Source organism: Podarcis raffonei, chromosome 12 (assembly GCF_027172205.1).
Source record: "Podarcis raffonei isolate rPodRaf1 chromosome 12, rPodRaf1.pri, whole genome shotgun sequence".
Lineage (NCBI taxonomy): Eukaryota > Metazoa > Chordata > Lepidosauria > Squamata > Lacertidae > Podarcis > Podarcis raffonei.
In genome coordinates, this window is record NC_070613.1 from 6,820,524 (window position 1) to 6,848,321 (window position 27,798).

Here is a 27,798-nt window from a genome sequence, read left to right on the forward strand (position 1 = left end):
TTCTTCTGGTTACTTAATGGGGAGACACTGAACCATTCACCCTGCAGTGCATCCTGCTTCCGTGCATTTCTGAACCACAAAAAGCCCCGGGGTAAAGTGGATTCATTGCGCTAGTGCAGCAAAGCCCTTTCATCCAATTCAGCTGCGCATGGCTAAGGTTCTGGCATATGCGCCTGAGCCCCTCCTGCAAAATAATGGCAGTCGCGCTGGAGACAGGCGCCCTCCTGCATTTCCCTAGCTGCATATTCAGGGATGGTGTTGAGTGGCCCTGATTTACTGCCTCCGACACTTACGGGCAGCAGCAAAGCGCACCCCAGGGAAGCAACTCAATCCTGCTGGCCCGGGACTTGCAGCAGCCAGGTAGCAGCGCTGTGAGCGAGCCGATATCTGTGCACCTTGGGGCTGCTGGCTTCGCCTTGCTCCTCTGTCCTCCTCTCTCACATTGTCCTGAATTAACTTTGGCTGCTCCCGCTCCTGCTCCTGCTGCTGTTCTGGGCTGTCTTCAGCAGTCCCTTTGACAGGCAGCTCCTGGGCCAGCCCCTCTCTCTGCAGTGGTCCTCCAAAATAAAAATATCTGCAGCCGGCCACCTTCCACTCTTTGCTAAACTGACACCAGGGACCTGCCAAGGAGGGGGGGAATACCCACCGGCCGATCACTCCTTTAAAACAAACACACAAACAAAAACCACTGGACCTTTTTACAGAAGGACTTTTTCTCTCTCTCCTTCATTCATGTCTATCTAAACTTGGGACTTTCAAACAGAGGTTACCCCGGCCTCCTGCTCTTCCTCCTCTTATCCTAGACCTCCCCTTTATTCTCCAGGCCGGTGGTGGTGCTGAACTCAGCCAGCTTGTTTCTCAAGGTCAGTGAGAGGGGAATCTGCATGCTGCCAAGGGGGTTTGGGTAGGGCAAAACCTGGTGTGTGGTTTAAGTCGCCAGCCGGTTGTCCCCTGCAGCCGCCACCGCTGCCGCTTCTGTGTGGGATTCGCTAGTGGCACAGCTGCCGGCTAGCGAAGGGTTAAACGGCATGTGTGCTCAGCTGGAAGGAGAGAGGTGTGCGGAGGGCAAGTCGGAGGGAACTGCTTCTGGCTATGGCATTCGTCCATGGTGCAGAAACTTCGATATCAATATACTGGCATTGCAACATTGAGAGGTCCTTGGGATGTCACATGCAGGTGTGTGCACTGGAGCAACAACAACAACAACAAAAGAGTCAGGCAAAGAAAGCTCGTTCAAAAGGGCCGTAAAACTTCCACGCTCGGTGCATCTCCGAGCGCCTGTCAGAGGCTGCCCCAGGAAAACGATCGCCTCTGCTATCACATTGCGCCGCCGGCTGCAGATAGAGCAATTACTAAGCTAAAATTGGACAGGACGGCTGCTTTGCAGATGATTTCCCTCTCCGCCCCGCCTCACCCCAGCTACAGTGCCATTGCCTGCCTTATGCTATTTAAGTCCCCAGCTCCATTAACTGTCTCCCTCCCTCACCACTGTGATCAATAATGCAGCTTCCCTTTAAAAAAACATTCGGTGTAATCGATGCAGGATAGAGCCAATAGAATTAACACACCTGGTCGTTTCTTCCAGGACCAAAGAACAGTGGGTTGTTGTTTTTTTAATTGATGCAAAGGCAGGGGTGCAATTAGGTCATTCTGAACTCTGGCCTTACTGGGGCCGTATATGTGTCTGTTCAGGCAGTGGGGGGGGTTGCCCTCTTTAGACGGAATTATTTTACTTTAAAATTGTGGCAAGCCAGCTCTGCTGCATTGAGGGCACTTTCTAACTTGTTCCACACCATCCAGTTTTCCTTTGATGAAATTAGGCACCTCATTTTCAATACAGTCATAGCTTAGGTTACAGACGCTTCAGGTTGCGGTTTTTTTGGGTTGCGGACCGCCAAAACCCAGAAGTACCAGAATGGGTTACTTCCGGGTTTCGGTGGTCGCGCATGCACAGAAGTGCTAAATTGCGCTTTGCACATCCGCAGAAGTGCTGAATCGCAACCCGCGCGTGCGCAGGCACGGGTTGCGAACACTGCGGGTTGCGAATGTGCATTCCGCATGGATCACGTTCGCAACCCGAGCGTCCACTGTAATATTATTAGTATTATTATTACTACTACTACAACTGGACCTAATGGTCAGAGGTCCCTTTACCTTTACTACTACTACTGTTACTCCACATATCTGACAGGGTTGCCCCAGCCACTCTGGGCAGCTTCCAACATATATAAAAACATAAGAAAGCATTAAACATTACAAAGCTTCCCTATACAGGGCTGCCTTCAGATGTCTTCTAAAGGTTGTATAGTTACTTATCTCCTCGGCTCAGGGGCCACATAACCCCATACCCTCCAAAATTTCTCCGGCGAAAATAGGGACGTCCTAGGGAAAAGTGGGACATTCTGGGATCAGATCAGAAACTGGGACGGCTCCTGTAAATCCCGGACTGCCCCTGGAAAATAGGGACACTTGGAGGGGCTGTCGTTCTGCTAAGCAGGGACCTTTCCAGCTTCAAAGATATTCCCTGATGGTAACCCCTATGCAGAAGCAGAAATTAACCGTAAAGACTAGGAGCTGCAACAACACGTAGCTCTAACCATTGTGAGCTTCCTGTTAACAGATTGAGGTTGAATCCTGATAAGACAGAAGTACTGTTTTGGGGGGACAGGGGGTGGGCGGGGGTGAGGGACTCCCTGGTCCTGAATGGGGTCACTGTGCCCCTGAAGGACCAGGTGCGCAGCCTGGGAGTCATTCTGGACTCACAGCTGTCCATGGAGGCACAGGTCAATTCTGTGTCCAGGGTGGCTGTTCATCAGCTCCATGTGGTACGCAGGCTGAGACCCTACCTGCCCACAGACTGTCTCACCAGAGTGGTGCATGCTCTGGTTATCTCCCGCTTGGACTACTGCAATGCGCTCTATGTGGGGCTACCTTTGAAGGTGGCCCGGAAACTGCAATTAATCCAGAATGCGGCAGCTAGACTTGTGACTGGGAGTGGTCGCCGGGACCAAATAACACCTGTCCTGAGAGATCTGCATTGGCTCCCAGTACATTTCTGAGCACAATTCAAAGTGTTGGTGCTGACCTTTAAAGCCCTAAACAGCCTCGGTCCTTTATACCTGAAGGAGCGTCTCCACCCCTATTGTTCTGCCCGGACACTGAGGTCCAGCTCCAAGGACCTTCTGGTGGTTCCCTCACTGTGAGAAGCCAAGTTACAGGGAACCAGACAGAGGGCCTTCTTGGTAGTGGTGCCCGCCCTGTGGAACGCCCTCCCTTCAGATGTGAAGGAAATAAGCAGCTATCCTATCTTTAAAAGACATCTGAAGGCAGCCCTGTTTAGGGAAGTTTTTAATTTTTAATGCTGTATTGTTTTTAACACTCATTTGGGAGCCACCCAGAGTGGCTGGGGCAACTCAGCCAGATGGGCAGGGTATAAATAATAAATTATTATTATTATTATTATTATTATTATTATTATTATTATTATTCCAGCTGCATCCTCTGCACACTACAATACACCATATCCGTGAAGGCATGACAAAAAGTTGTGTATGTGGTTACAAGGGCCTGCTAAAAAAAAAAAGGGCCTTGATCCAGCCAGAAGTTAAAGCACCCTTAAGTAGCAGCATTGAGTTCGGTCAAAGAACAGAGTGCATGGCTGGCTGTGTCCCAGGGATGGAAGACCTGTGGCGCTCCCAGGCGTTCCCAAACTACAACTCCCATCATTCCAAAGTCAAACCACTGGTCCTGCTGGCTGGGGCTGATGCAAATTGGAGTTGAGGAACATCTGGAGGGCTGTGGGTTCCCCATCCCTTGTTGTATCCCACTGAAATCAATAGCATGTAGATTTCAGAGTGCCAGGCTGGTGTTAAAAACTATAGGATCTGGGTTATTATTATTATTATTATTATTATTATTATTATTATTATTATTACTATTAGGACTGGGTTTAGGTTTGATGAGGCCCTAAGCTACTGAAGGTAATGGGGCCCTTTATATGTCCAGCTGTCCTTTGTCAACAACAAATTGTCACTGGTTTTTTGTGCTATGTGGTAATTTATGGACCTAATAGGTATCTAAATCAGTGATAATTTAGGGAGCAGGCTAGCAGGCGGGGTGCATGATTTACATCATAGGAGCCTATACATCACAAAACACAGTTGCTGTATGTAGGTTTTATTTTATTTCGTTTTTTATCTTATATTTTGGAAATGTACATCCAGTATTTTTTCCTTTAATTTTTTTTGGTAGGGGGCCCAAGAGAGTGGGGCCCTAAGCTTTAGCTTTATTTAGCTTATACGTAAATCCAGCACTGGTTATTATGGGATTCTCTCCTCCCCTACCCCAGGGCTAGCCTAAGACATTTTGCTGCCCAAGGCAAAAGACAGATTGACACATTTCCCCACGGACAGACAGTACAAGTGAATCTTACATGGGTGGTTTGGATCCAAGGGTTCTGTGTGTGCGCGAAAATTGTGGATTCCCGATCCCTTGGAACTGTCCTTGCAGGTGATGTGTGGAAGGGAGAAAACCTCACCCCCTGTTCCTAGAGGCAAGCTCACCTTGCCCAGCAAGCAAGTTGGAGAGCTTAAAACCTCTTCCTTGCTCCACTGTATATTAAAAATATCACAATAACTTTAAAATAAACAGCATATCAAATAAAGCAATATACAATAATCCATTAGAGTCTAATAGTAAACAGTAAAATTAAAGGACGGTAAATAATAATTAAACAGTTTACACTTATCGATTGACATAAAGAATTGCCCACCTATAATCAATTTTAAAAAAGCAAATCGCCATGCATAAAATTGCACCCAACACACAAAACTATGTAAAAGCATCAAACTGAGAAACATGGGGAACACAACTTATAATTTATTTATTTTTAAATATCCTAAAAAATAACTATGGGCTCAAGAAGGCAGTGATTCCCATTCTGAGCTGCATTCATCAGCAGGGGTGGCCCATCCCATTTTGCCATTTCCCCCCCTGCTGTCCCACACCTCCTGAAACCTCACTTACTAGGCTCAGACCTGGAGAAGTGGTAGTGAGATCTTACTATAGCGCCGCGAGATCTGCCTGGAAGCCATTGCTGCTTCTCCTTGCTTTTCTAATGGTGGTGGCAGGGGCCTCCCCTTGAGATTTCACCACCTGAGGCAGCTGCCTCAGTCTGTCTCATGGGTGGGCCGGCCCTGATCACCAATATCATTGCTTTTTGCAGTCCAGGGTCAGTTCTGCTCTGGAGTCACTCCCATGTTATTCCTTTCTATTCCTTTCTGCGCTGACTGTGCTGTTCAGTCCAAAGAACGAGCAGAACCCAACAGGGCTGGCTCCCTTGGGTGCAGGAAGTTTGTAGGACATCTCAAGAACATCTGCTTGGTCATACTTTGGGAAGTTGCCTGTCTGCATGGGGGCTGGGGCTGGGTGTGGCCTTCCATTAAGTTATTAACTCTGTGGGAATGTGACCCATGGGAAGATAACAGCAGCCGGGGCTACTGTGGGCAGCTGATAGCAGCGAGTTCGAGGCCAGTTGTGGGTAGGATATTTCAGCCAGAGCTGGGTGTGCATAAGTAGCAGTGGAACAGCTCTGTCTTGCAGACCCTGCAGAAAGATGTCAAGTCCCGCAGGGCCCTAGTCTCTTGGGACAGAGCGTTCCACCAGATTGGAGCCACAGCCGAAAAAGCTTCTGCTAAGGGTGCAGGAACTGGCCAAGGGGTGCCTGGGTGGGTGTAGTAAAGTACTCTGACTCTGGGGTTGCGGCGCTCATCTCGCTTTACTGGCCGAGGGAGCCGGCGTACAGCTTCCGGGTCATGTGGCCAGCAAGACTAAGCCGCTTCTGGCGAACCAGAGCAGCTCACAGAAATGCCGTTCACCTTCCCGCCGTAGCGGTACCTATTTATCTACTTGCACTTTGACGTGCTTTTGAACTGCTAGGTTGGCAGGAGCTGGGACCGAGCAAAGGGAGCTCACCCCATCGCAGGGATTCGAACTGCCGACCTTCTGATCGGCAAAGCCTATCATGTACTGGTGGGAGGTCTTTCCACACCCCTGGGGCCCTTATCCAATAATAATAATAATAATAATAATAATAAGAAGAAGAAGAAGAAGAAGAAGAAGAAGAAGAAGAAGAAGAAGAAGAAGAAGTTATTTATACCCCACCCACCTGGCTGAGTTTCCCCAGCCACTATGGGTGGCCCCCAACAGAATATTAGGTTGGCAGGAGCAGGGACCAAGCAACGGGAGCTCACCCCGTCGCGGGGATTCGAACAGCCGACCTTCCGATCGGCAAGCCCTAGGCTCTGTGGTTTAATCCACAGCGCCACCAATACCCATTAGACTAGGGACAGCTGAATATTGTGCTGGGAATATTCACCCTGCACATGTATGAATGAAGACAGCTCTGCGGGCAGAATAACTCCCGCGATGCTCGGAGCCCACAACCACTCCATGAAATGTGAAGGTATCTCCCCCTGCTTCCTTCCCTCTGCAGATCTGGATCTCCTTGGAGTTGGCTTCTGTGGCAGCAGCGACCCTCCAACATGGGCATTAAAGCGCAGTTGCCCACTTACGAGCTGGGGCTCTACGCTCTGGTCGTGGCAGGTGCCATCGTTTACAGCGGGCAGGAGATTTTCGAGAGCTCCAGAGGTAACTCTTTCCGTCCAGCCAAGGCCAAGAGAATGGGACTTTGAGTCATTTGGGCCAGAGGAGAGGACATCTCCATTTTTCCACTTGTCCTATAAAACAAGGGCAGAAAGCCTTTTCTTCTTCTGCAGCTGAGGGCCACATTCTCTCCTGGGCAAGCTTCTTGGGGCCACATGCCAGGGTGGGCGGAGCCATAAGCCAAAGTGGGTGGAGCAACAAATGATAATTTGCTTCCACTTCCCTCTCTATTGTCCATCAAGGCAGGCTTGAAGTTCTATCAGAGGACAAGGGTGCATTATAGCTAGGCAAAAACAGCCAATGAGGGTGCAAGGCAGGGTGTGGGCGTGGCTCAGGAAGGGGTGTGGCTTGGGAAGGGGCGTGGCCTGGATAGACTCCTGAGAACCAGGCAGAGAGATGATTTTATAAATAAACATATAAACAAAACATATTGAGAGCCAGTGTGGTGCAGCAGTTAGAGTGCTGGACCAGGGTTCGAATTCCCACTCAGCCATGAAGCTAGCTAGAGAGATACTTACTCTCAGCCTAACTTATGTCAAAGGATTGCTGAAAGGATAAAATGGGAAAGAGAACTCTGTATGCTGCCTTAAGCTCCATGAAAGAAAGGTGGGATATATACAGTGGTACCTCGGGTTACAAACGCTTCGGGTTACAGACTCCGCTAACCCAGAAGTAGTACCTTGGGTTAAGTACTTTGCTTCAGGATGAAAACAGAAATCGTGCTCCGGCGGCACAGTGGCAGCGGGAGGCCCCATTAGCTAAAGTGGTGCTTTAGGTTAAGAACAGTTTCAGGTTAAGAACGGACCTCCGGAACGAATTAAGTTCTTAACCAGAGGTACTACTGCAAATGAAATAACGTGAATAAACAGAAACGAAAATGGAAAAGATTCAGAGTTCTGGTAACACAATAATATTCCAGCTTCCATCCAGTGAAAGAAGGCAAAGAAACAAGCCTCCCAAAAGGCTCAGATGTAGCCAGGATGCCAAACTAGATGTGCCATTGGCCTGATCCAGCTCATCCTAGGTTCTTATAAGGGTATTGAGGCAGATATATGCAAGCACACTTTCGATTCTGCCTGCGCCTGCAAAGGTTTAGGGGACAACAGACTTCCTGCTGAAATCCTGTATAATTTTGTGCCACAAGCTTTTATTTTGCGGGGGGGGGGGCAGTTCCTACTTTTCTTGTGCTAGAGAACAAGTGCCCCTCCAGGCAGAAAGAACACAGTAGCACCAGGGAAGCATTGCAAAACCGCAACTAAAGCCGAACGGTGTGTGGACAGTCTGGTGCAAATCCGCCACTGAGGTGGATCTCTTGCGTGGACTACTGCAATTCACTTTACGTGGGGCTACCTTTGAAGGTGACCCGGAAACTGCAACTAATCCAGAATGCGGCAGCTAGACTGGTGACTGGGAGTGGCCGCCAGGACCATATAACACCGGTTCTGAGAGATCTGCATTGGCTCCCAGTACGTTTCCGAGCACGATTCAAAGTGTCAGTGCTGACCTTGAAAGCCCTAAACGGCCTCGGTCCAGTAGACCTGAAGGAGCGTCTCCACCCCCATCGTTCTGCCTGGACACTGAGGTCCAGCGCTGAGGGTCTTCTGGCGGTTCCCTCCCTGCGAGAAGCCAAGTTACAGGGAACCAGGCAGAGGGCCTTCTCAGTAGTGGCACCCGCCCTGTGGAATGCCCTCCCACCAGATGTCAAAGAGAAAAACAACTACCAGACTTTTAGAAGACATCTGAAGGCAGCCCTGTTTAGGGAAGCTTTTAATGTTTAATAGATTATTGTATTTTAATATTCTGTTGAAAGCCACCCAGAATGGCTGGGGAAACCCAGCCAGATGGGTGTGGTATAAATAATAAATTATTATTATTGTTATTGTTATTATTAATGACACTGATTGCATCAATGACATGTAGCGCAGGGGGACCCTCAGCCCCACCCCCATCAGTCTGGAGAAGCCTTAAGCCTGCCCACAGCAAGGGAAAATATAGCCCCTTGCTTTTTAACAACAACAACAATAACAATAGTTTTCATTGTATACCGTATTTTTCACTCTATAGGACACACTTTTTCCCTTCTAAAAAGTAAAGGAAAATGTGTGTGCGTCTTATGGAGTGAATGCAGGCTGCACAGCTAAGCCCAAAGCCAGAACAGGGAGACGGAGCGCTGCGCAGCGCTCCGTCTCGCTGTTCTAGCTTGGGGTTAGCTGCGCAAAGCCTCCGCAGGGCAGTGGGGTGCCTTCACCCTGCTTCTCTGCGGAGGCTTCAAAGGCTGTCCCCAAAGCCAGAACAGCAAGAGGCTATCCCAGAAGCCAGATCCCTCTTGCTGTTCTGGCTTCTGGGGTTCAGAATTTTTTTCTTCTTGTTTCCTCCCCCCAAAACTAGGTGTGTCTTATCGTCCGGTGCGTCCTATAGAGCGGAAAATACAGTAGTTGCACTGTGGTATTAGCGCCCTGTGCTCCTTAAAGAGCTACATGAGCCTTGGGATTTAACACAGACAGTGGTGCAATGATACAGGGAGGCTGGGAAGGCAGCGCTGTCCCGCCAACTTAAAGTTTGGCTGCATTTGGGAAGGAGGATTAAGAGGGTAAAACGGAAGGACAGAGCCTGTTGAGCCAAAGCCAAGCATTTGGCCAGAAGTTTTGAAGTTGCTCCATAACGCTTGGAGTAAAGGTCAGCATTCTGGCACCTGCCTAGGCTCCCTGGAGTCGCCAGGGCATGCACAGTAGGGTGGCGGGTTCCTAAGCTCAGCCCCAGTGCGCCGTTGCACAGATGTTGCACACAAGGGTGCAGGCCTTTGTGTGTGGCTCATTCCCCGCCACCACGTCGCCTCTGTTGTGCCAAGTTGAGTTGGAGTTGATGGTGTGTTGCCCTAGCAACATGGCGGTGTGCCACTTTCGTACCTGTGCAGCTCACCCCCTGACTTACCCCTGGTTCCATCCTTTGTCTGTGCCAGGTACCAGAAGCTACCCAGAGCATGCAGTTGTGTACCACAAAATGACCGTAACAGATTGTGGACATGGCTTTTTTCCCAAGTGACCAAATAAGGGCAGCGGACATTGTGGCGAGTCACCGAGTCACCACAGTATACCATCTGGCCGAGTTTTTGCAGCATACCAACATGGGGAAAAGGAAGGGTGCAGTGGAGAGACGGGCATGGTGCACACACGCCAGTGGAGCCAATCTGGTGGTTCTGCCAAGGTGTTTGCAACAACCTTGCCACTGCCTTGCCTTTCCCCTCCCCTCCATCCTGGGATGGTGCAATAACTCTGGTCAGGAGGATGCCAGGTGATTGACGCAGTGGGAGTTTGAAATATACTTGGAGTCGAGTGTGAATTTCATGCTCTTTATTCAGCTCGTAGAAGCAATGAATGAAATGTCCCCCAAAACGTCTGGCTATATATACATTATTTACACAATGGTCCCCGCGTGATTGGCTAATTCCGGGCTGCTCCTGTAGGCCAATCAGGTTGAGGATTCACCTCCTCCAGAAGCCTGATTGGTTGCTCCTGCAGGCCAATCAGGTCGCTGATTCACTTCCACCTGGAGTTGGATTGGGTGGCTCCTGCAGGCCAATCAGACTGCTGCATTCTGGATCCCATTTTTCTAGGATTCAGCTCAGTACATGAAATATACTCGAATTCAAGTGCGGATTTCATGCTCTTTATTCAGCTCATAGTAGTGAGGAATGCAAGTTCCCCCGAAATGTCTGCTTTATATACATTATTTACACAATGGGCGCCATGCGATTGGCTAATTCCGGGATTCTCCTGTAGGCCAATCAGGTTGCGGCTTCACTTCCACCTGGAGTTGGATTGGGTGGCTCCTGTGGACCAATCAGACTACTGCATTCTGGATCCTATTGTTCTAGGACCAATCAGACTGCGGCATTCTGAATCCTATTGTTCTAGGACCAATCAGACCGCTGCATTCTGAATCCTATTGTTCTAGGACCAATCAGACTGCTGCATTCTGAATCCTATTGTTCTAGGACCAATCAGACTACTGCATTCTGGATCCTATTGTTCTAGGACCAATCAGACTGCTGCATTCTGAATCCTATTGTTCTAGGACCAATCAGACTGCTGCATTCTGAATCCTATTGTTCTAGGACCAATCAGACTGCTGCATTCTGAATCCTATTGTTCTAGGACCAATCAGACTGCTGCATTCTGAATCCTATTGTTCTAGGACCAATCAGACTGCGGCATTCTGAATCCTATTGTTCTAGGACCAACCAGACTGCTGCATTCTGAATCCTATTGTTCTAGGACCGATCAGACTGCTGCAATTTGATCCTATTCAACAGAGTTGTAGTTCAGAATGCCTGGAGGGCACTTGATTGGCCGGGCCAGGGTGTTTCCTCGATGCGACCCAGTGCTTCCCGCAACAAGTAACACATTTTCTCTTTCAGAAAGCATGAACCGAAAAGCTTTCCGGGAGAACATTAAACCAGGATGGCATTACTTTGGCAGGAAAATGGTGAGCGGTACAATTTTCGGGGCAATCTTTGGCCAGTCGCTGCTTAGAAGGGGGCTGGGCCGGTCCAGGCTGCAATGAATATTCACACCTGCTTAAAATTTGCCTCCAGAGCTGTTGGAGGGGCTGTTCAGTGAATTTGCATGGAGGAGGGATGTGGGTGGAGTATGTGTGAATTGTGTAGGCAGAGATGAAGACTGGGAGACATATGGGTAAGTGCATCTGGGTAGGTGTACAAAATATGATTGGGTGCAGGATCCTGCCTCATGAATCTAGCTCTATAGTCCTGCCACGACTACAGATCTATGAAATCATAGCTCTATGGGCCAGGGCATCTATGAAGTCAATATCTTCCCATGATCTATGGGGCCACAGCTACTACAGATGTTCGCTCTTGTTCAAAAGCAGCATCACCGCCTGTCACTGAAAAACATCCAAAAACCCAGCATGGAGGGCAGTGAAAACTGGCCAGGCCTGCTGGCTTGGATCCAGGACAGTGGGTGCCCGGGTTCATGTGTATGCATGCATCTGATGTCAGCATGCCTGCCGTGGCCAGGGTGCATTTTTGGGAGGGAGTGTGCCTGGGCGCCCCCACACAGGCTCCTTCAGCCAGCGTGGTGTAGTGGTTAAGAGCGGTGGACTCATAATCTGGGGAACCGGGTTCACTTCCCCGCTCCTCCACATGCAGCTGCTGGGTGACCTTGGGTCAGTCACACTTCTCTGAAGTCTCTCAGCCCCATTCACCTCACTGAGTGTTTGTTGTGGGGGAGGAAGGGAAAGGAGATTGTTAGCTGCTTTGAGACTCCTTCGGGTAGTGATAAAGCGGGATATCAAATCCAAACTCTTCTTCTTCTTCTTCTTCTTCTTCTTCTTCTTCTTCTTCTTCTTCTTCTTCTTCTTCTTCTCATTGGAGTCTGGTTCCAGCATGCAACTGGAGCTCTACTCCCGGGTCAAATCTGATTCAGGGGTGGACAGAGCGGAGGAGAGGCACTGGGCTGCCCCCAGGAGGGAGCAGCCAGCTCCCTCATCCCAGCTCAGCTCCACTCCTATGTCAGGTCTGACCCGGGAGGTGGACAGAAGAAAGAAAGTTGGGGCAGCATTGCTGCTCATCTCCTCAGTTGGGCAGCAGGCCGGGCACAGCGGGCTCCCTCAGGGGCACGCTTGGTGGAAGGATATGTTCTGCCCTTGGGTGTGCTGACATCGGGCGCACTTGCCCCTGCGGCGTGCATGGCCCCTTCATGGGGAATGTTGTGGGGGCTGGAGCGCACACAGCCCCACACAGTTGGCACCTATGATACTGGTATTGATAAATATGCAGGTAAAAGGTAAAGGGACCCCTGACCGTTAGATCCGGTCTTGACCAACTCTGGGGTTGCGGCGCTCATCTCGCTTTATTGGCCAAGGGAGCCGGCGTACAGCTTCCGGGTCATGTGGCCTTCCCGCCAGAGTGGTACCTATTTATCTACTTGCACTTTAACGTGCTTTCGAACTGCTAGGTTGGCAGGAGCAGGGACTGAACAACGGGAGCTCACCCCGTTGCGGGGATTCGAACCGCGATCTTCTGATCAGCAAGCCCTATCATGTACTGTGGGAGGTCTTTCCCCACCCTGGGGTCCTTATGCAATAATAATAATAATAATAATAATTATTATTATTATTATTATTATTATTATTATTATTATTATTAGCTGGGTGGCTCCCAACAGAATATTAAAAACACAAGTGGTGGTTCAGTGCTGCCACCAAACCTGCCTGAGGCAGCAACCCCACTCTGCCTAATGATTGGGCTGGCCCTATTAAGCCTATGCAATGCACTTAGTTTTGCCTGCCTTTGGAAACCTTGCTTGCATATTTCCATGTAGCTCCACAGCAACCAGGACATGGTTGCTTCTTCCAGACAGGGGAAGGGTAAATCGAGAGAAAATGGACAGGACGGGTGGGTTAGAGGATCAGATTTTGATGCTTGTGATGCCGTGTGAATGCCCAGAAAAACTTGTGTGAATAAGCTGCACTGATCCCGAAATAAACACCCATCTGGAATCATCCAGAAAGTTGGGTCAACTTTTCTCCAGCAAACAGGACCGGCTGCCGTGCTGAGTGTATTTGAGGCAGGGCTTGTGAAAGCAGAAAATCTGAGCTTCCGTGATCTTACTGGTTCAGTTCTCTGTCCTTGCAGGATGCAGCTGACTTTGAATGGGCCATGTGGTTCACTTCCTTCAGAAACTTCATCATCTTTGCCCTCTCTGGGCATGTTCTCTTCGCCAAGATCTGCTCCATGACGACTCCTCAAGTAAGCAAGCACAGTACTCTGGCCCTTTAACGTTAAGTAAGGCTTACAGCACCACCTGCTGGCAGGTTTCTGTTACAAGCAATTGGATCAAATGCTTACCTCTGAAAAGTGTTTCATCTGTGGCTGGATCGTGACCAAGGTCAACAAAAATTATATGAAGACGAACCTGTGGAAATTAAAAGAAAGCTGGAAATGAGGTGGATGGAATTAAGAACTGGGGGGAAAAGCATGGGTTAGAATCAATGGTGGATTCTGTAGAAACAACATATAAATATATTCATGTAAATATACTAATGTTGACTCAAGCCTGTCTAAATGTGTTGAACATGTTGATCAAAACGGGTCAGCTTAAACTCTCCTGTGATAGTTAAATAGGCACACATACACCAGAGCTATCTAGTGAATTAATTTCGAGCAGCCAAAATAAATTTACTTTAGCAGCAATTGAACAAGCAATGTGATCAGTCACAGAAATGGAATTGAGGATCATTGCACTGAATACACCTAGAAACTAGTTATATAGTGAGCAATTTGAGGTGGGTGGGGAATAGGAAGCCTTGAGGGAGTCAAGATACCAGCGGATAAGGCTGCAGTCCTAACTCAACTTACCAGGGAGAAAGCCCTTGTGAATGCGTTGGGGTTTATTTCTGAGTAGAGATAGTTTGAGATTGCACCGGAAGCCCCGACTCTGACATGATGCATCATTGCTGTCTACATATTCTCCTGTATTACTTCAAGGCATGCAAAATGTAGCCATTCTGATCCATGCAAAAAACTATAAACCACAAATGTTCATGGCTGGGCAGTGGAGGGACCTAAACAATACGATAATCTTCATTGTCATTGTCCCATAGGTAAAGGTAAAGGTACCCCTGCCCGTACGGGCCAGTCTTGCCAGACTCTGGGGTTGTGCGCCCATCTCACTCAAGAGGCCGGGGGCCAGCGCTGTCCGGAGACACTTCCGGGTCACGTGGCCAGCGTGACATCGCTGCTCTGGCGAGCCAGAGCCGCACACGGAAACGCCGTTTACCTTCCCGCTAGAAAGCAGTCCCTATTTATCTACTTGCACCCGGGGGTGCTTTCGACCGAGCAACAGGAGCGCACCCAGCCGCGGGGATTCAAACCGCCGACCTTTCGATCGGCAAGTCCTAGGCGCTGAGGCTTTTACCCACAGCGCCACCCGCGTCCCTCATACAGAACAACAAAATTGAAAATCTACATCAGACATTCAGAAACCAACAAGCCTGCTATCTCAGCTATCCAAGCCTGGTTAGCCCCCTAAAAACTCTACTACCCCATTTTTGAATACAATATATTCCCATAGAGACTCCTTACACTGCGTTTAAAACCAGAATCGCATTTGGGTAGACACTGTTTCTCAGGCTGCTAGTCCTAGTCTTTATAACCCTGTACCTTCTTCCAGAAGACAGAAGCTGAAAGAGATCATTTCCAGGGTGCGCACTATCCTGCGCTATCTCTGCAGCTTTCTTATGGCACCTGGAAGCATAGATTTGATCCAAGGTGGGAAGAGTGCACCCAGTTATTCTCTCTGCAGTCTTTACAACCCTGGACAACATTGTTTTTCCCCTGGCCGTGCAGCTCCCAAACCACACAAGCAGACCATAAATTAATACACCAATAAGTTAATACACCAGTGTGGCAGGCTTCCCAAGTTCTCCAGAACTCTCCACCAGGAAAGAAATCAGAGCAGGTGTGGGGAACCTCTGACTTCCTAGATGTTGCTGAACTACAACTCCCAGCATCCCCCATGTTGGCTGGGGCAGATGGGAGCTGCAACAGAGCATCATCTGGGAGGAGGCAAAGATTCCAGATCCCTGAAGCAGAGGTTCAGGGGAACCAGGACAAATGGAAAAGCCATGCTTCTTTATCCCAGAATCCTAGGTGTGCAACCTGGTATTTGGAGCACTTGGAATAATAACAATTTATTATTTCTACCCCACCCATCTGGCTGGGTTTCCCCAGCTACTCTGGGCAGCTCCCAACAGAATATTAAAAACAAGATAAAATATCAAACATTAAAAACTTCCCTAAACAGGGTTGCATTCAGATGTCTTCTAAAAGTCAGATAGTTGTTTATTTCCTTGACATCTGACGGGAGGGTATTCCACAGGGTGGGTGCCACAGCCGAGAAGGCCCTGTGCCTGGTTCCCTGTAACATCACTTCTCGCAGGGAGGGAACCGCCAGAAGGCCCTCGGAGCTGGACCTCAGTGTCTGGGTTGAACGTTGGGGGTGGAGACACTCCTTCGGGTATACTGGAAGAGTGTGTGTGTGTGTGTTTGCACACTATTTTCACTAATATGTACACTTAATTTTGTATACATTTTTGGTTGGAGAACTTGAAGGAGTGCAACCTTTGAAGGACAGTTGTTTTGGGGGAGTAAAAACAAGGCCGGACTGCATTCCAGTGCAGACCAAGCCCAATTTCTCCTCCATCTCCAGAAATGTGTGGTTCCCCCCCCCCCTTGGAAATCTGTTTTTGGGGGAGAAAGGGAAACTCCCCATGGGAAGGGAGGCTTCCACGCAGCCAGGAACGTGAGATGAGATCTGATGGTGCAGCTTAAATGGACATCTGCGGAGGAAGATATTCTAGCCCCACAAACCATGAACAGAAGAGAACGGACCACAAAGGCCTGTGACAAAAGTAGACAAAAGGTTATTTCGTTTTCTCACAGCACAGGTCTGTGGTTTACATGGCGTACGGGCTGCTGGCTGTGCTGGGAACAATGGGCAGCACTTACCTGATGATCGTCCTGTCCCACTGCTTGGTCATCTACACCATCTCGCTCGTTAAGCAGAAGTGGCTGTGTTTCATCGCGGGCCTTTGCAGCTTGGCTTCCTTCAAGGTGGAGCCGTTCAGCAGCTGGCAGGTATGTCGGTGTGCAACTACCTCACCTGCCAAAGAGAGACTTGGCTGGCTGAGTCCTCAGGACCAGACCAGACATGGTCCATGTGGTGGCCTACAAATGTTCTTGGGCTCCCATCATCCCTGACCATTGGTCAGGCTGGCTGGGGCCAAGGGGAGTTGGAACCCAGCAGTCTCTGGAAGGAAGCACATTGGCTGTCTCTGGGTTAGGGGGCTCAAGAGGGTCCAGATCCAAGGCAGGGTCCAAATTCCTCACTCGGCCATGGAACTCACTGGGGGAGACTAAGCAAGTTATTATGGTCTTTCAGTCTAGCCTACCCCATGGGGCTGGCATTGAGGGGCAACTTGTTGTGGTTGTTTATTGAATTTATATATTACCCTCGAGATAAGGGCAACTGTGACTTTAAAGAAGAATGGGAACTTTTTACAAATTGCCGTATTTTTTTGCTCTATAAGACGCACCAGATCACAAGACGCACCTAGTTTTTGGAGGAGGAAAACAAGAAAAAAAATATTCTGAATCTCAGAAGCCAGAACAGCAAGAGGGATCGCTGCGCAGTGAAAGCAGCAATCCCTCTTGCTGTTCTGGCTTCTGGGATAGCTGCGCAGCCTGCATTCGCTCCATAAGAGGCACACACATTTCCCCTTACTTTTTAGGAGGGGAAAAGTGAGTCTTATAGAGCAAAAAATACGGTACTTAAAAAAAAAGAATTGGACTCCTTGGCAGGTTTTAAATAAACATACACAAATTTATTGATTGTTAACATAATAGACAGGTGATTTAAGGATCTTGACAATTTGATAATATGCAGAGAATAATATGTGTTGAAAAATCAGAGAGAGGAGCTGAGAGAAGTATCAGGGGGGAGGGAGGGAGGGAGGGGGAAAAATTGGGTGTGTGTGAAAAGGAGATGATATGTTTTGATAATTTGTTATAAAAACTATTTTTAAAAAAAGAATTTATATATTGCCCTACACTCGGAGGTCTTAGGGCAGTTCACATAAAAGGATCACGGTATATAAAATAAAAAGCAATAACCCAATAATTACGCCACCCCGCAAAAGAGCCACATTTTAAAAGGGTATGGGATACTGATCAGGTCAGCCAAAGGCCTGATTAACAAGCAACGTTTTTGCCTGGTGCCTAAAGGTGTATAATGAAGTGCCAGGCCAATTTCTTTGGGGAGAACATTCCACAGAAGGGGAGCCACTGCAGAGAAGGCCCTTGTGTTTGTTGGGATACTGCCAGGGAGACAAAGTCCATCTGAGCCCCCAAGCCGGCTGCCGGACAATCCATCGATCTCCCGTAGACACGCAGTATCAGCAATCAGCGACACGAAGCCTCAAGAATAGATTGCCACATTCTTAGGCTGGTGCACACTCTATCAGCAGAATTCACACAGCAAAAGATGCACAGCAGGAGAGCATATTTACAGTTTATTCAGCGTTGATCAGAACAAAGAAAAACATGACCGCCTGATTCGGTATGTTCAGGCAACAACGAAACGAAAGCAACGACACAACAGAAACATCCTGTGAGACAGGAAATACGCAGGCTGTGACACAAACATCCTGCTCCCTTTTAAGGTGGAACGGAAATATCCTAACAGTGTTGCCACCCTCCGGACCTCTTGTTGGCATCTGCCTGTCTCAAGAGACGGCGGAGTGTGCCTCCAGGGGTGAAGTCACATCGCTGGAGAATCACAGCGCCAGCTGTGGCTGCAGAGACCAGTAACTCGCAACTGCTGCCTCCTGCGTTGTTTTTGTTGCGTTAGTAGCACCGTAGTGACCTTCCTGGGGCGCAGGTGACCAGACCCCTCTCTCAGCTTTGCTGATATAGCCCAAAGAAAAGCAGAGCAAAGAAGCAGAGCCACTCCCAGTTTGGCTATTGGAGTTGCTGGAAGGAGGCAAACAAGGCACCATCCAACCGTCTTAGGGACTTCACTCCAGATTTGTGTAGGCGTTCCTCCTTGGGCTTTTCTTCTCCCGAAGATGTCCTGCAAGGCTGCAGGTATCAATTGTTCTTTGGGGTTTACTCCTGAAGCCTTTCTTGCGAATGAGTATAATCACAAGAGGTTCAGGGTCAGAGTTTTCCTTCTCCTAGACGGGCTCCCTTCCCAGGTGGACAAACCCCATCTGCCCTTCACTTCCCTCTACAGCTCAGGCAGAAACCGCCTTCTTGACTGTTGGACGCACTCTTAGACTCGTCTGCTCAACCCGCCAATGGGATGGTGTTAATAAGGGATATATTATAATATAAAAGGTAAAGGTAAAAGGACCCCTGACCATTGATGATGATATATCATCATTATCACTTTATTTGTAAAGGTAAAAGGTAAAGGGACCCCTGACCTTAGGTCCAGTCGTGGCCGACTCTGGGGTTGTAGCGCTCATCTTGCTTTATTGGCCGAGGGAGCCGGCGTACAGCTTCTGGGTCATGTGGCCAGCATGACTAAGCCGCTTCTGGTGAACCAGAGCAGCGCACATAAACGCCGTTTACCTTCCCGCTGGAGTGGTACCTATTTATCTACCTGCTCTTTGATGTGCTTTCGAACTGCTAGGTTGGCAGGAGCTGGGACCGAGCAATGGGAGCTCACCCCGTCACGGGGATTCGAACCGCCGACCTTCTGATCGGCAGTCCCTAGGCTCTGTGGTTTAACCCACAGCACCACCCGCGTCCCATATTATAATATAGCTTGTTCAAAAATATGTTCAGATCAGGGCTGCCTGAAAGATCTAGTGCACAGGGCGAACCGAGAGGTTTCTAGGCACCAGACGAGACTCTGAAGCAACCTCGTTTCCTTGGTATATGTGGTAACTATTCTCTTTTGTCCAGAATGGGTTTGTAACAGGAAATTTTGATCTTCAAGATGTTCTCTTTTACGGAGGAACCGGCTTCAGCATCATGCGTGCCATGAGTTTTGCCCTGGAGAACTGCGAGAGGAAGGAAGGCAATTACTCCATCTTCGCCCTCCTGAAATACAATTTCTACCTCCCCTTCTTTTTCTTCGGACCTGTCATGACCTTTGACCAGTTCTATGACCAGGTGGGCTGGATTCACTGTCATGCTCTTTGCTGCTCCTTTCTTGGATGGGGGGTGGTTGGGCAACCCTTTGTGGCTTAGGGCCCTCGTATTTACGGGACTGCCTCTCCTGGTATGCCCCACAAAGGACCTTAAGGTCCATGAATAATCATAGTTGAGAGGTCCCGGGCCCTAAGGAAGTCAGATTATCCTCCACCAGAGCCAGGGCCTTTTCAGCACTGGCTCCGACCTGGTGGAATGCTCTGTCCCATGAGACCAGGGCCCTGCAGGATTTAACTTCCTTCCGCAGGGCCTGTAAGACAGAGCTATTCTGCCTAGCTTTCAATTTGAACTTAGCCTGATCTTTTGTTCCCCTTCCTTCCCTCCCCCTCCCCTTTTTATGAAGATCCCACAGCTAATTCTCCCCTGGTCTCCTCACTGGCCCAAATAGGACTAACTTAGCCAGCTAGCCCTGGTGATCATCTAATGTTTATTGGATGGATTTTCCCCCTAAATTGATTTTTGAATTCTGAGTTTATTGTAATTCACGTTTTATGCTGTATTTTATGCTGTTTTTTGTTGTATCAATTAAGTGTTTTAAACTTCTTGTTAGCCGCTCTGAGCCCGGTTTTCTGAACCAGGAAGGGCGGAGTATAAATAAAAAATCATTATTATTATTATACTCCCCGAGACAGTCACTCATGCTACGTGATGTTCTCTCTGGGTCCCTGAACAAAGCATACGTCCTTCCATCTCCCCCATTTTCCCTCACCACAGGTGCACATCAGTGAGTTGCGGCGCAAAGACTATGAGATGTGGCACATCTGTGTCCATGCTTTCGTCCATCTTGTGGCCATCATGGCAGTGGATGTCTTTTTCCACTTCTTCTATATCCTGACCCTTCCTTCGGACATGAAGTTTGTCAACCACCTCTCAGATTGGGCGTTGGGTGAGTGAGTCCTCTGTTCTGTGTTCGAGGAATAAAGGAAGCTGCTTTCTTACTTTCTTTCCAGCATGATTTCCACATAGATCATTCCCACGTGCTCTTAAGATTACTTTCACGGGAGACATTCCAATGGAATGCAGGGATGGGGAAAGATGTTGGAAGCAGTTTGCATTTTAATGAGACACCAATTCCCACTTCTCAAACCAATCAGCAAAACGAAGCAAAATTCTCCTTTGAAATTTGCACTTCTCCGAATTTTGCAATGCAGTCCTCAGGCCAGATAACATCTGCAAAAATGCATACATTAGCATGCAAACAAAAGTTAGTATATTAGTCAAAATTGCATACAAAGATGTGTAAAGGTAAAGGGACCCCTGACCATTAGGTCCAGTCGTGGCCGACTCTGAGGTTGCGGCACTCCTCTTGTTTTATTGGCTGAGGGAGCTGGCGTACAGCTTCCGGGTCATGTGGCCAGCATGACGAAGCCGCTTCTGATGAACCAGAGCAGCGCACGGAAACTCTGTTTACCTTCCCGCTGGAGTGGTACCTATTTATCTACTTGCACTTTGACGTGCTTTCGAACTGCTAGGTTGGCAGGGACCGAGCAACAGGAGCTCACCCCGTGGCGGAGATTCGAACCACCGACCTTCTGATCAGCAAGTCCTAGGCTCTGTGGTTTAACCCACAGCACCACCCGCGTCCCACAAAGATGCGTACTTTAGGAGAAATTTGCATTAAATTGTGGGTGGATTTTCAGGATGACTTTTTAAAAACAACAAAATATCTTAAATTTCTGATCAGATGTGGAAAACTGGAATTAACATTGGAAAAACATGAAACACGGATGACTTTGTCCATCCATAGGTACATGGAAAGTTGCCTTATACTGAGTGAGGACATTGACCCATATAGCTCAGTCCTGTCTACACTGATGGGCGGTTTTCATATAGGGAGTCTTCCTCTGTCTTACCTGGAGATGCTGAGGACCGAACCTGGGACCTTCTGCATCCAAACCAGTTCCCCAAAATGCTGCACCTAGTCCTGTGCCCTTGCTTCCTTGTACATCAACTTGCTGCCCTTCTCTTTTTTCTTTTCTTTTTTAAATTTTTTATTGGTTTTTCAACATATAATATAAGACAATACAAACCACGAACACTAACAAACAAACATATAAACATGTATAATTTCATGAAATTTTTCATATACCTATTTTCAGCGACTTCCCCATGCCTCCCTTTTCTGCATCCCTGTTTTAAATTTTGCCAGCAACCCCTGGTCTAAATTACTTATAAATTCCTTTCTTTAACCCTTTTCTCTCCTCGTGTCCAATCATTTATCGCTGCAAATCTGCTTGCTTTAACCATGACATTTTAACACTCAATAATTTTACAAGAATTTTTAAGATAAAGTTTAAATTTCTTCCAATCTTCCTCCACCGTCTCTTTCCCTTGGTCACGGATTCTGCTCGTCATCTCTGCTAGTCCCATATAGTCGATCACCTTCGTCTGCCACTCTTCCAGTGTGGGTAATTCTTGTGTCTTCCAATACTTTGCTAGTAGCACTCTTGCTGCTGTTGTAGCATACATAAAAAACGTCCTATCTTTCTTTGACACCAATTGGCCTACTATGCCCAGGAGAAAAGCCTCTGGTTTTTTGTAAAAGGTACACTTAAGCACCTTCTTAATTTCATTATATATCATTTCCCAGAAGGCCTTAATCCTTGGGCACGTCCACCAAAGGTGATAAAAAGTACCTTCAGTTTCATTACATTTCCAGCATTTGTTATTGGGCAAATGGTAGATTTTTGCAAGCTTGACTGGGGTCATGTACCACCTGTAAATCATTTTCATAATATTCTCTCTTAAGGCATTACATGCCGTAAATTTTATACCGGTGGTCCATAACTGTTCCCAGTCAGCAAACATAATGTCATGACCAATGTCCTGTGCCCATTTAATCATAGCTGATTTCACCGTTTCATCCTGTGTACCCTTCTCCTTCCTCTTCTGTCCCGCAGCTGGCCTGGCTTACTCCAACCTGGTCTACGACTGGGTGAAAGCCGCAGTGATGTTTGGGGTCATCAACACCATCGCCAGGCTGGATCACCTGGACCCCCCTCAACCGCCCAAATGCATCACCATGCTCTACGTCTTTGCAGAAACGTGAGTATACCCACCGATATCTTCACAGTCTCCGGTTGCTTGGGAGATTGCCTTGGAGAGGACTTAGGCAGCTGTGCAGAGGCGGGGGGAGACTTTCAGCCTTAGGAACTGCTTTGTGGGAGCAAAACCTGCCAGAGATGAGCTGCTGTGCTCATTAGGCCTGCCCACTCCTGGGCAGATCCTGTTTTTGCTTATAAAGAGCTAACTACGTCCCACACGAATGAACGCGGGTGGCGCTGTGGGTTAAACCACAGAGCCTAGGACTTGCCGATCAGAAGGTCGGCGGTTCGAATCCCCGTGACGGGGTGAGCTCCCGTTGCTCGGTCCCTGCTCCTGCCCACCTAGCAGTTCGAAAGCACGTCAAAGTGCAAGTAGATAAAAAGGCACCGCTTCGGCGGGAATGTAAATGGCGTTTCCGTGCGCTGCTCTGGTTCGCCAGAAGCGGCTTCGTCATGCTGGCCACATGACCCAGAAGCTGTACACCGGCTCCCTCGGCCAGTAAAGCGAGATGAGCGCCCCAACCCCAGAGTCGGCCACAACTGGACCTAATGGTCAGGGGGCCCTTTACCTTTACCTTTAAGTCTTCAGTTCAACCTCTTGTACAGAATCATAGAACTGTAGATTACACCTTGGGGTAATCTAATAATAATAATAATAATAATAATAATAATAATAATAATAATAATAATTTATTTATACCCCGCCCTTCCCGGTTCAGAAAACCGGGCTCAGGGCGGCTATCAACAAATTTAAAACACTTAATTGTAATACAACATAGAAGCCACATAAAATACAGTATAAAAGCATGAATAACAATAAAATTCAAAGTTCAAAAATCAATTTGGGGGAAATCCATCCATTAAGCATTACATAGTCACCAGGGCTAGCTGGCTGAATTGGTCCTACTTGGGCCAGTGAAGAGGCCAGGGGAGAAATAGCTGTGGGGTCTCAGAGCGGGTGATTTTCATAAAAGGGGAGGGGGATGAAAGAGAAGAGAAATAAAAGATCAGACTGAATTCAAATTAAAGGCCAGGCGGAATAGCTCTGTCTTACAGGCCCGACGGAAGGTGGTTAAATCCTGCAGGGCCCTGGTCTCCTGGGACAGAGCATTCCACCAGGTTGGAGCCATCACTGAGAAGGCCCTGGCCCTGGTGGAGGATAGTCTGACTTCCTTAGGGCCCAGGACATCTAAACTATGGTTATTCATGGACCTTAAGAATAACCCCGAGAATAAGAATCTCATCCTCTACCGACTGAGCTTGTGCTCTTTGCTTTCAAGCGGAATCCAAACACTATGGAAAATGTAAAACTATTTCCAGCCCCCCCCCCAAAAAAAATTAGTCAATGAAAATGCAGCAGCAACAGTCAATAAAACAAAGCCATTGAACAGCCATCGGAAAAAATAAATAGACTTTCGAACCCCTTGCATGAACACACACACAAACCTTGTTTCTAAGAGGGGCAGTTCAAAGCTTGCCTCTTGAAAATAAAAGTCTCATTTTCCCAATAACTCTAAATCCACTGTTTGCTTCTATGGTATTGTTGGGCTTTTCATTGCCTTTGGTATTTTTATATTCTTCTGACTGGCTTTGAAAGGCACCTTGAACAGTGGAGGAGGCAGCTTTTAAAGGCACACTTGGGAACCGTGAAAGATTCCTTGCTGTATATATTGTTTAGACAGGCCTTTGAAACACGAAGTTTCTCTTTCTTAACCAATCAGTATTTATTAAGGTTTTCAACGATGTTTTTACAGAGGCCTTTTGCTGATATTACTCTTGCATGCTGTGTGGCGCCTGGATTTTTTTAAAATTGAAAGCGTGAATTATAAATTGGTAAATAAAATAAAATTTTAGAGCACTTTGCAGCAGCCATGTGCCCTGGAGGGAATAGATGTGGAACCGGGGGCAACAAATAAAGCAAAAGCTTCTGTTTTTTAATCTAACTTTTGCATTTGTCTCGCAGGCACTTTGACAGAGGGATTAACGACTGGCTATGCAAGTAAGTTTGCTTTCCGGTGATGACACTTAATGTTTCTTGGGGTCCCTGGGAGATTTCCTGCTCTCATAACAAACTATTCACAGTCGGTGGTGGAGAAATAAGGGAATATTCATATTCATCTAGTGCCCGCCATTTCCACCTAATAATAATAATAATAATAATAATAATAATAATAATAATAATTTATTATTTATACCCCACCCATCTGGCTGGGTTTCCCCAGCCACTCTGGGTGGCTTCCAACAGAACACTAAAATACAATAACCTATTAAACATGAAAAGCTTCCCTGAACAGGGCTGCCTTCAGATGTCTTCTAAAAGTCTGGTAGTTGTTCTTCTCTTTGACATCTGAGGGGAGGGCATTCCACACGGCAGGTGCCACCACCGAGAAGGCCCTCTGCCTGGTTCCCTGTAACTTGGCTTCTTGCAGTGAGGGAACCGCCAGAAGGCCCTCGGCGCTGGACCTCAGTGTCCGGGCAGAACGATGGAGGTGGAGACGCTCCTTCAGGTATACTGGACCGAGGCCGTTTAGGGCTTTAAAGGTCAGCACCAACACTTTGAATTGTGCTCAGAAACGTACTGGGAGCCAGTGTAGGTCTTATATGATCTCGGTGGCCGCTCCCAGTCACCAGTCTAGCTGCCGCATTCTGGATTAGTTGTAGTTTCCGGGTCACCTTGAAAGGTAGCCCCACATAGAGCGCATTGCAGTAGTCCAAGCGGGAGATAACCAGAGCATGCACCACTCTGGTGAGACAGTCTGCGGGCAGGGAGGGTCTCAGCCTGTGTACCAGATGGAGCTGGTAGACAGCCGCCCTGGACACAGAATTGCCCTGCGCCTCCATGGACAGCTGTGAGTCCAGAATGACTCCCAGGCTGCGCGCCTGGTCCTTCAGGTCCCTATCAAATCATAGAATTATGAAGTTCAGGTTCTACCCTCTGGAGCAGCAGAAAAGAAGTTTATTCCATCTTGGGGGCATGAAAGCTTCTCACTCATGTGTGTGTGTGTGTGTGTGTGTGCTTTGACTTCCTAGGTACGTCTACGATTATATCGGGGGCAATCACGACAACATCTTGAAGGAGCTGGTGGCAACCATCGCCACCTTCCTTGTGACCACCCTCTGGCTTGGTCCTTGCGAAATAGTTTACATCTGGTCCATCTGCAACTGCTTTGGCCTCAATTTCGAGCTGTGGGTGCAGCAGTTCTTTCAGCTGAAGCCGTTCGCCGCCATAGAGGTATAAGCATTAGTCCTTAATGCATTGCTAGACTCTTAAGGCCTGCTGGGCTGAGGGTGGGGATCCCTCCAGATGTAATTCTGTTGCATGTGTGCAGCCAGCACTAGCGTATGTTCATAGACACATTGCAGAGAGATTAAGGATCTTTTACTGGAGTTACGGCATGCACTTGTCATCTTTTTCTTCTTTGGCGATCACTCATAGCCAAGTAAGATTGTCTTCCATAAACACAGTTTTACTGGTGAGTCCGTAAGTGACTGTGGAGGCCAATTCTGGGTCCACACGTCCTTCCACAGTGGGAACATTGGTTTCCGGGCGGGAGTTGATCATGGTGAAGGTTTGCCAAGCGTGCCTTCCTCTTAGCACATTTCTCCCTTTTGTCCTGAGTTCGAGCGTCTTCAAAGCCCACGACACCTTTGGTAAAGGCTGTTCTCCAACTGGAGCGCTCGCAGGCCAGTGTTTCCCAGTTGGCAGTGTTTATACCACATTTTTTTTAGATTTGCCTTGAGAGAGTCTTTAAACTTTTTTTGTTGACCACCAGCATTACGCTTTCCATTTTTAAGTTGGGAATAGAGTAGTTGCTTTGGAAGACGATAATCAGTCATCTGAACAACATGACCAGTCCAACGAAGTTGATGTTGAAGAATCATTGCTTCAACACTGGTGATCTTTGCTTCTTCCAGTACACTGGTATTAGCTCGCATGTCTTCCCAAGTGATGTGTAACATTTTTCGGAGGCACTGTTGATGGAATCCTTCGAGGAGTTGGAGATGATGTTCATAAGTGAATATACTTGTTATGGATTTGTGTTAACCCTTAAACTTATGCCCACGAGAAACTCTCACACAAGTCTCTTCTCCCGGGCAGGCCAGAATGTCGGAGGCAATGTCCCGGCGGATCAGGGGCTTCTTTGGGGCAGCCAACTTCTGGGCTATCGTCCTGTACAACATCCTTGCCCTCAATAGCCTCGAATTCGCCATTCTCGTCGCCACTAGAATTCTCCAAACAGGTAACGTTCCTCTGGCAGAGTGGGCCCAACCCCTTTCGATGCGCTGAAAACCATATTTACCATGGCTGTACCCATTAGCCAGCTTACATGACAAACCCACTAGAGACGCGGATCGATATTTGGAATTGAACACCTGCTGTTTCTGGGGCTCCTCGACCTCTTGACCTCCTTACTTCTCTCCAGTAGCACACATTACTTCTTCTGTCCCTGGTCCCTGTTTGGGGCGTCCTAGGCCCTTCCATCTTCCCCATAAAACTCTGCCTCAGAACTGGATTAAAAGTATGAGGGACCTCAGGCTAACACAGCCTTCCTCAACCTTGGGCCCCCAGATGTTGTTGGACTACAACTCCCATCATCCCTGACCACTGGTCCTGGTAGCAAGGGATGATGGGATTTGTAGTCCAACAACATCTGGGGGCCCAAGTGTGATAAAGGTGGGGCTAATAGAAGGGAAGGGGTGGGGAACCTCAGGCTCAGGGTTCAAATGTGCCCCCTCAAAAACCTCTCTATCCCTCAGGACTTCCCCCCCAGCCACACCTCTCACTATCCCTGCTTCACATCCTGAGTGTTTTTGCCTATCTGGAATTTGTCCTTGAACTCTGAGCATGCCTTTTGGGCCAAGGGTAGAGGGTGCACATGAGCATGTACAGAGAGGGAATGGCTGCTAAACCAGTATACTGTGGCCCAGATATGCTCATTCTCTCATAACATTCCCGTTCCTCAACAGATGCTATCGGGCCAGCTACGAAATATCTGCCCTGTGGCCATGTTGATCTCTTCTCCTTCGCTCTCCTCCTCAGGTTTCCCCCTCAGCACATTATCCATCTGGTTCATCACTTACTGCGGTGTGCAGCTGATCAAGGAGAGAGAACGTTTCCTGGCTCTCCAGGAGGAGAAAGGAGACAAGGACAAGACAGAGTAAAGAAGGGGGAGAGAGGCCAGCCCACAAAATGGCCTCCACGGCTTTTTGACGCGCTAGGCCAAAGTGCCTAACCCCTCAGCCCTGAGCGCCTGTATGCTGCCACGAAGATCTCCTGTAGCCACGTACCAGCTCACCTGTGTAATGAACTCCTTTCCCCATTTAAATTAAAAAAGATATTTTCTATAA

General features: G+C 48.1%; 1 protein-coding gene across 2 annotated transcripts; it reads left to right on the forward strand.

Annotated features, from left to right (window-relative positions):
- Nucleotides 1-582: 582 nt before the first annotated feature.
- Nucleotides 583-27,798, forward strand: HHATL (hedgehog acyltransferase like). 2 transcript variants are annotated; one of them, XM_053359214.1, is made up of 12 exons: nucleotides 583-863; nucleotides 6,494-6,648; nucleotides 11,081-11,148; nucleotides 13,322-13,435; nucleotides 16,130-16,324; nucleotides 19,157-19,366; nucleotides 20,120-20,291; nucleotides 22,306-22,450; nucleotides 24,413-24,448; nucleotides 25,480-25,681; nucleotides 26,549-26,690; nucleotides 27,491-27,798. In XM_053359214.1, exons 2-12 carry the CDS (start codon nucleotides 6,543-6,545, stop codon nucleotides 27,610-27,612), a joined length of 1,512 nt encoding a protein of 503 aa, XP_053215189.1. In that variant the 5' UTR covers nucleotides 583-863; nucleotides 6,494-6,542; the 3' UTR covers nucleotides 27,613-27,798. The 2 variants fall into 2 exon arrangements, with proteins under 2 accessions (XP_053215189.1, XP_053215190.1); XM_053359215.1 differs by lacking the exon at nucleotides 6,494-6,648.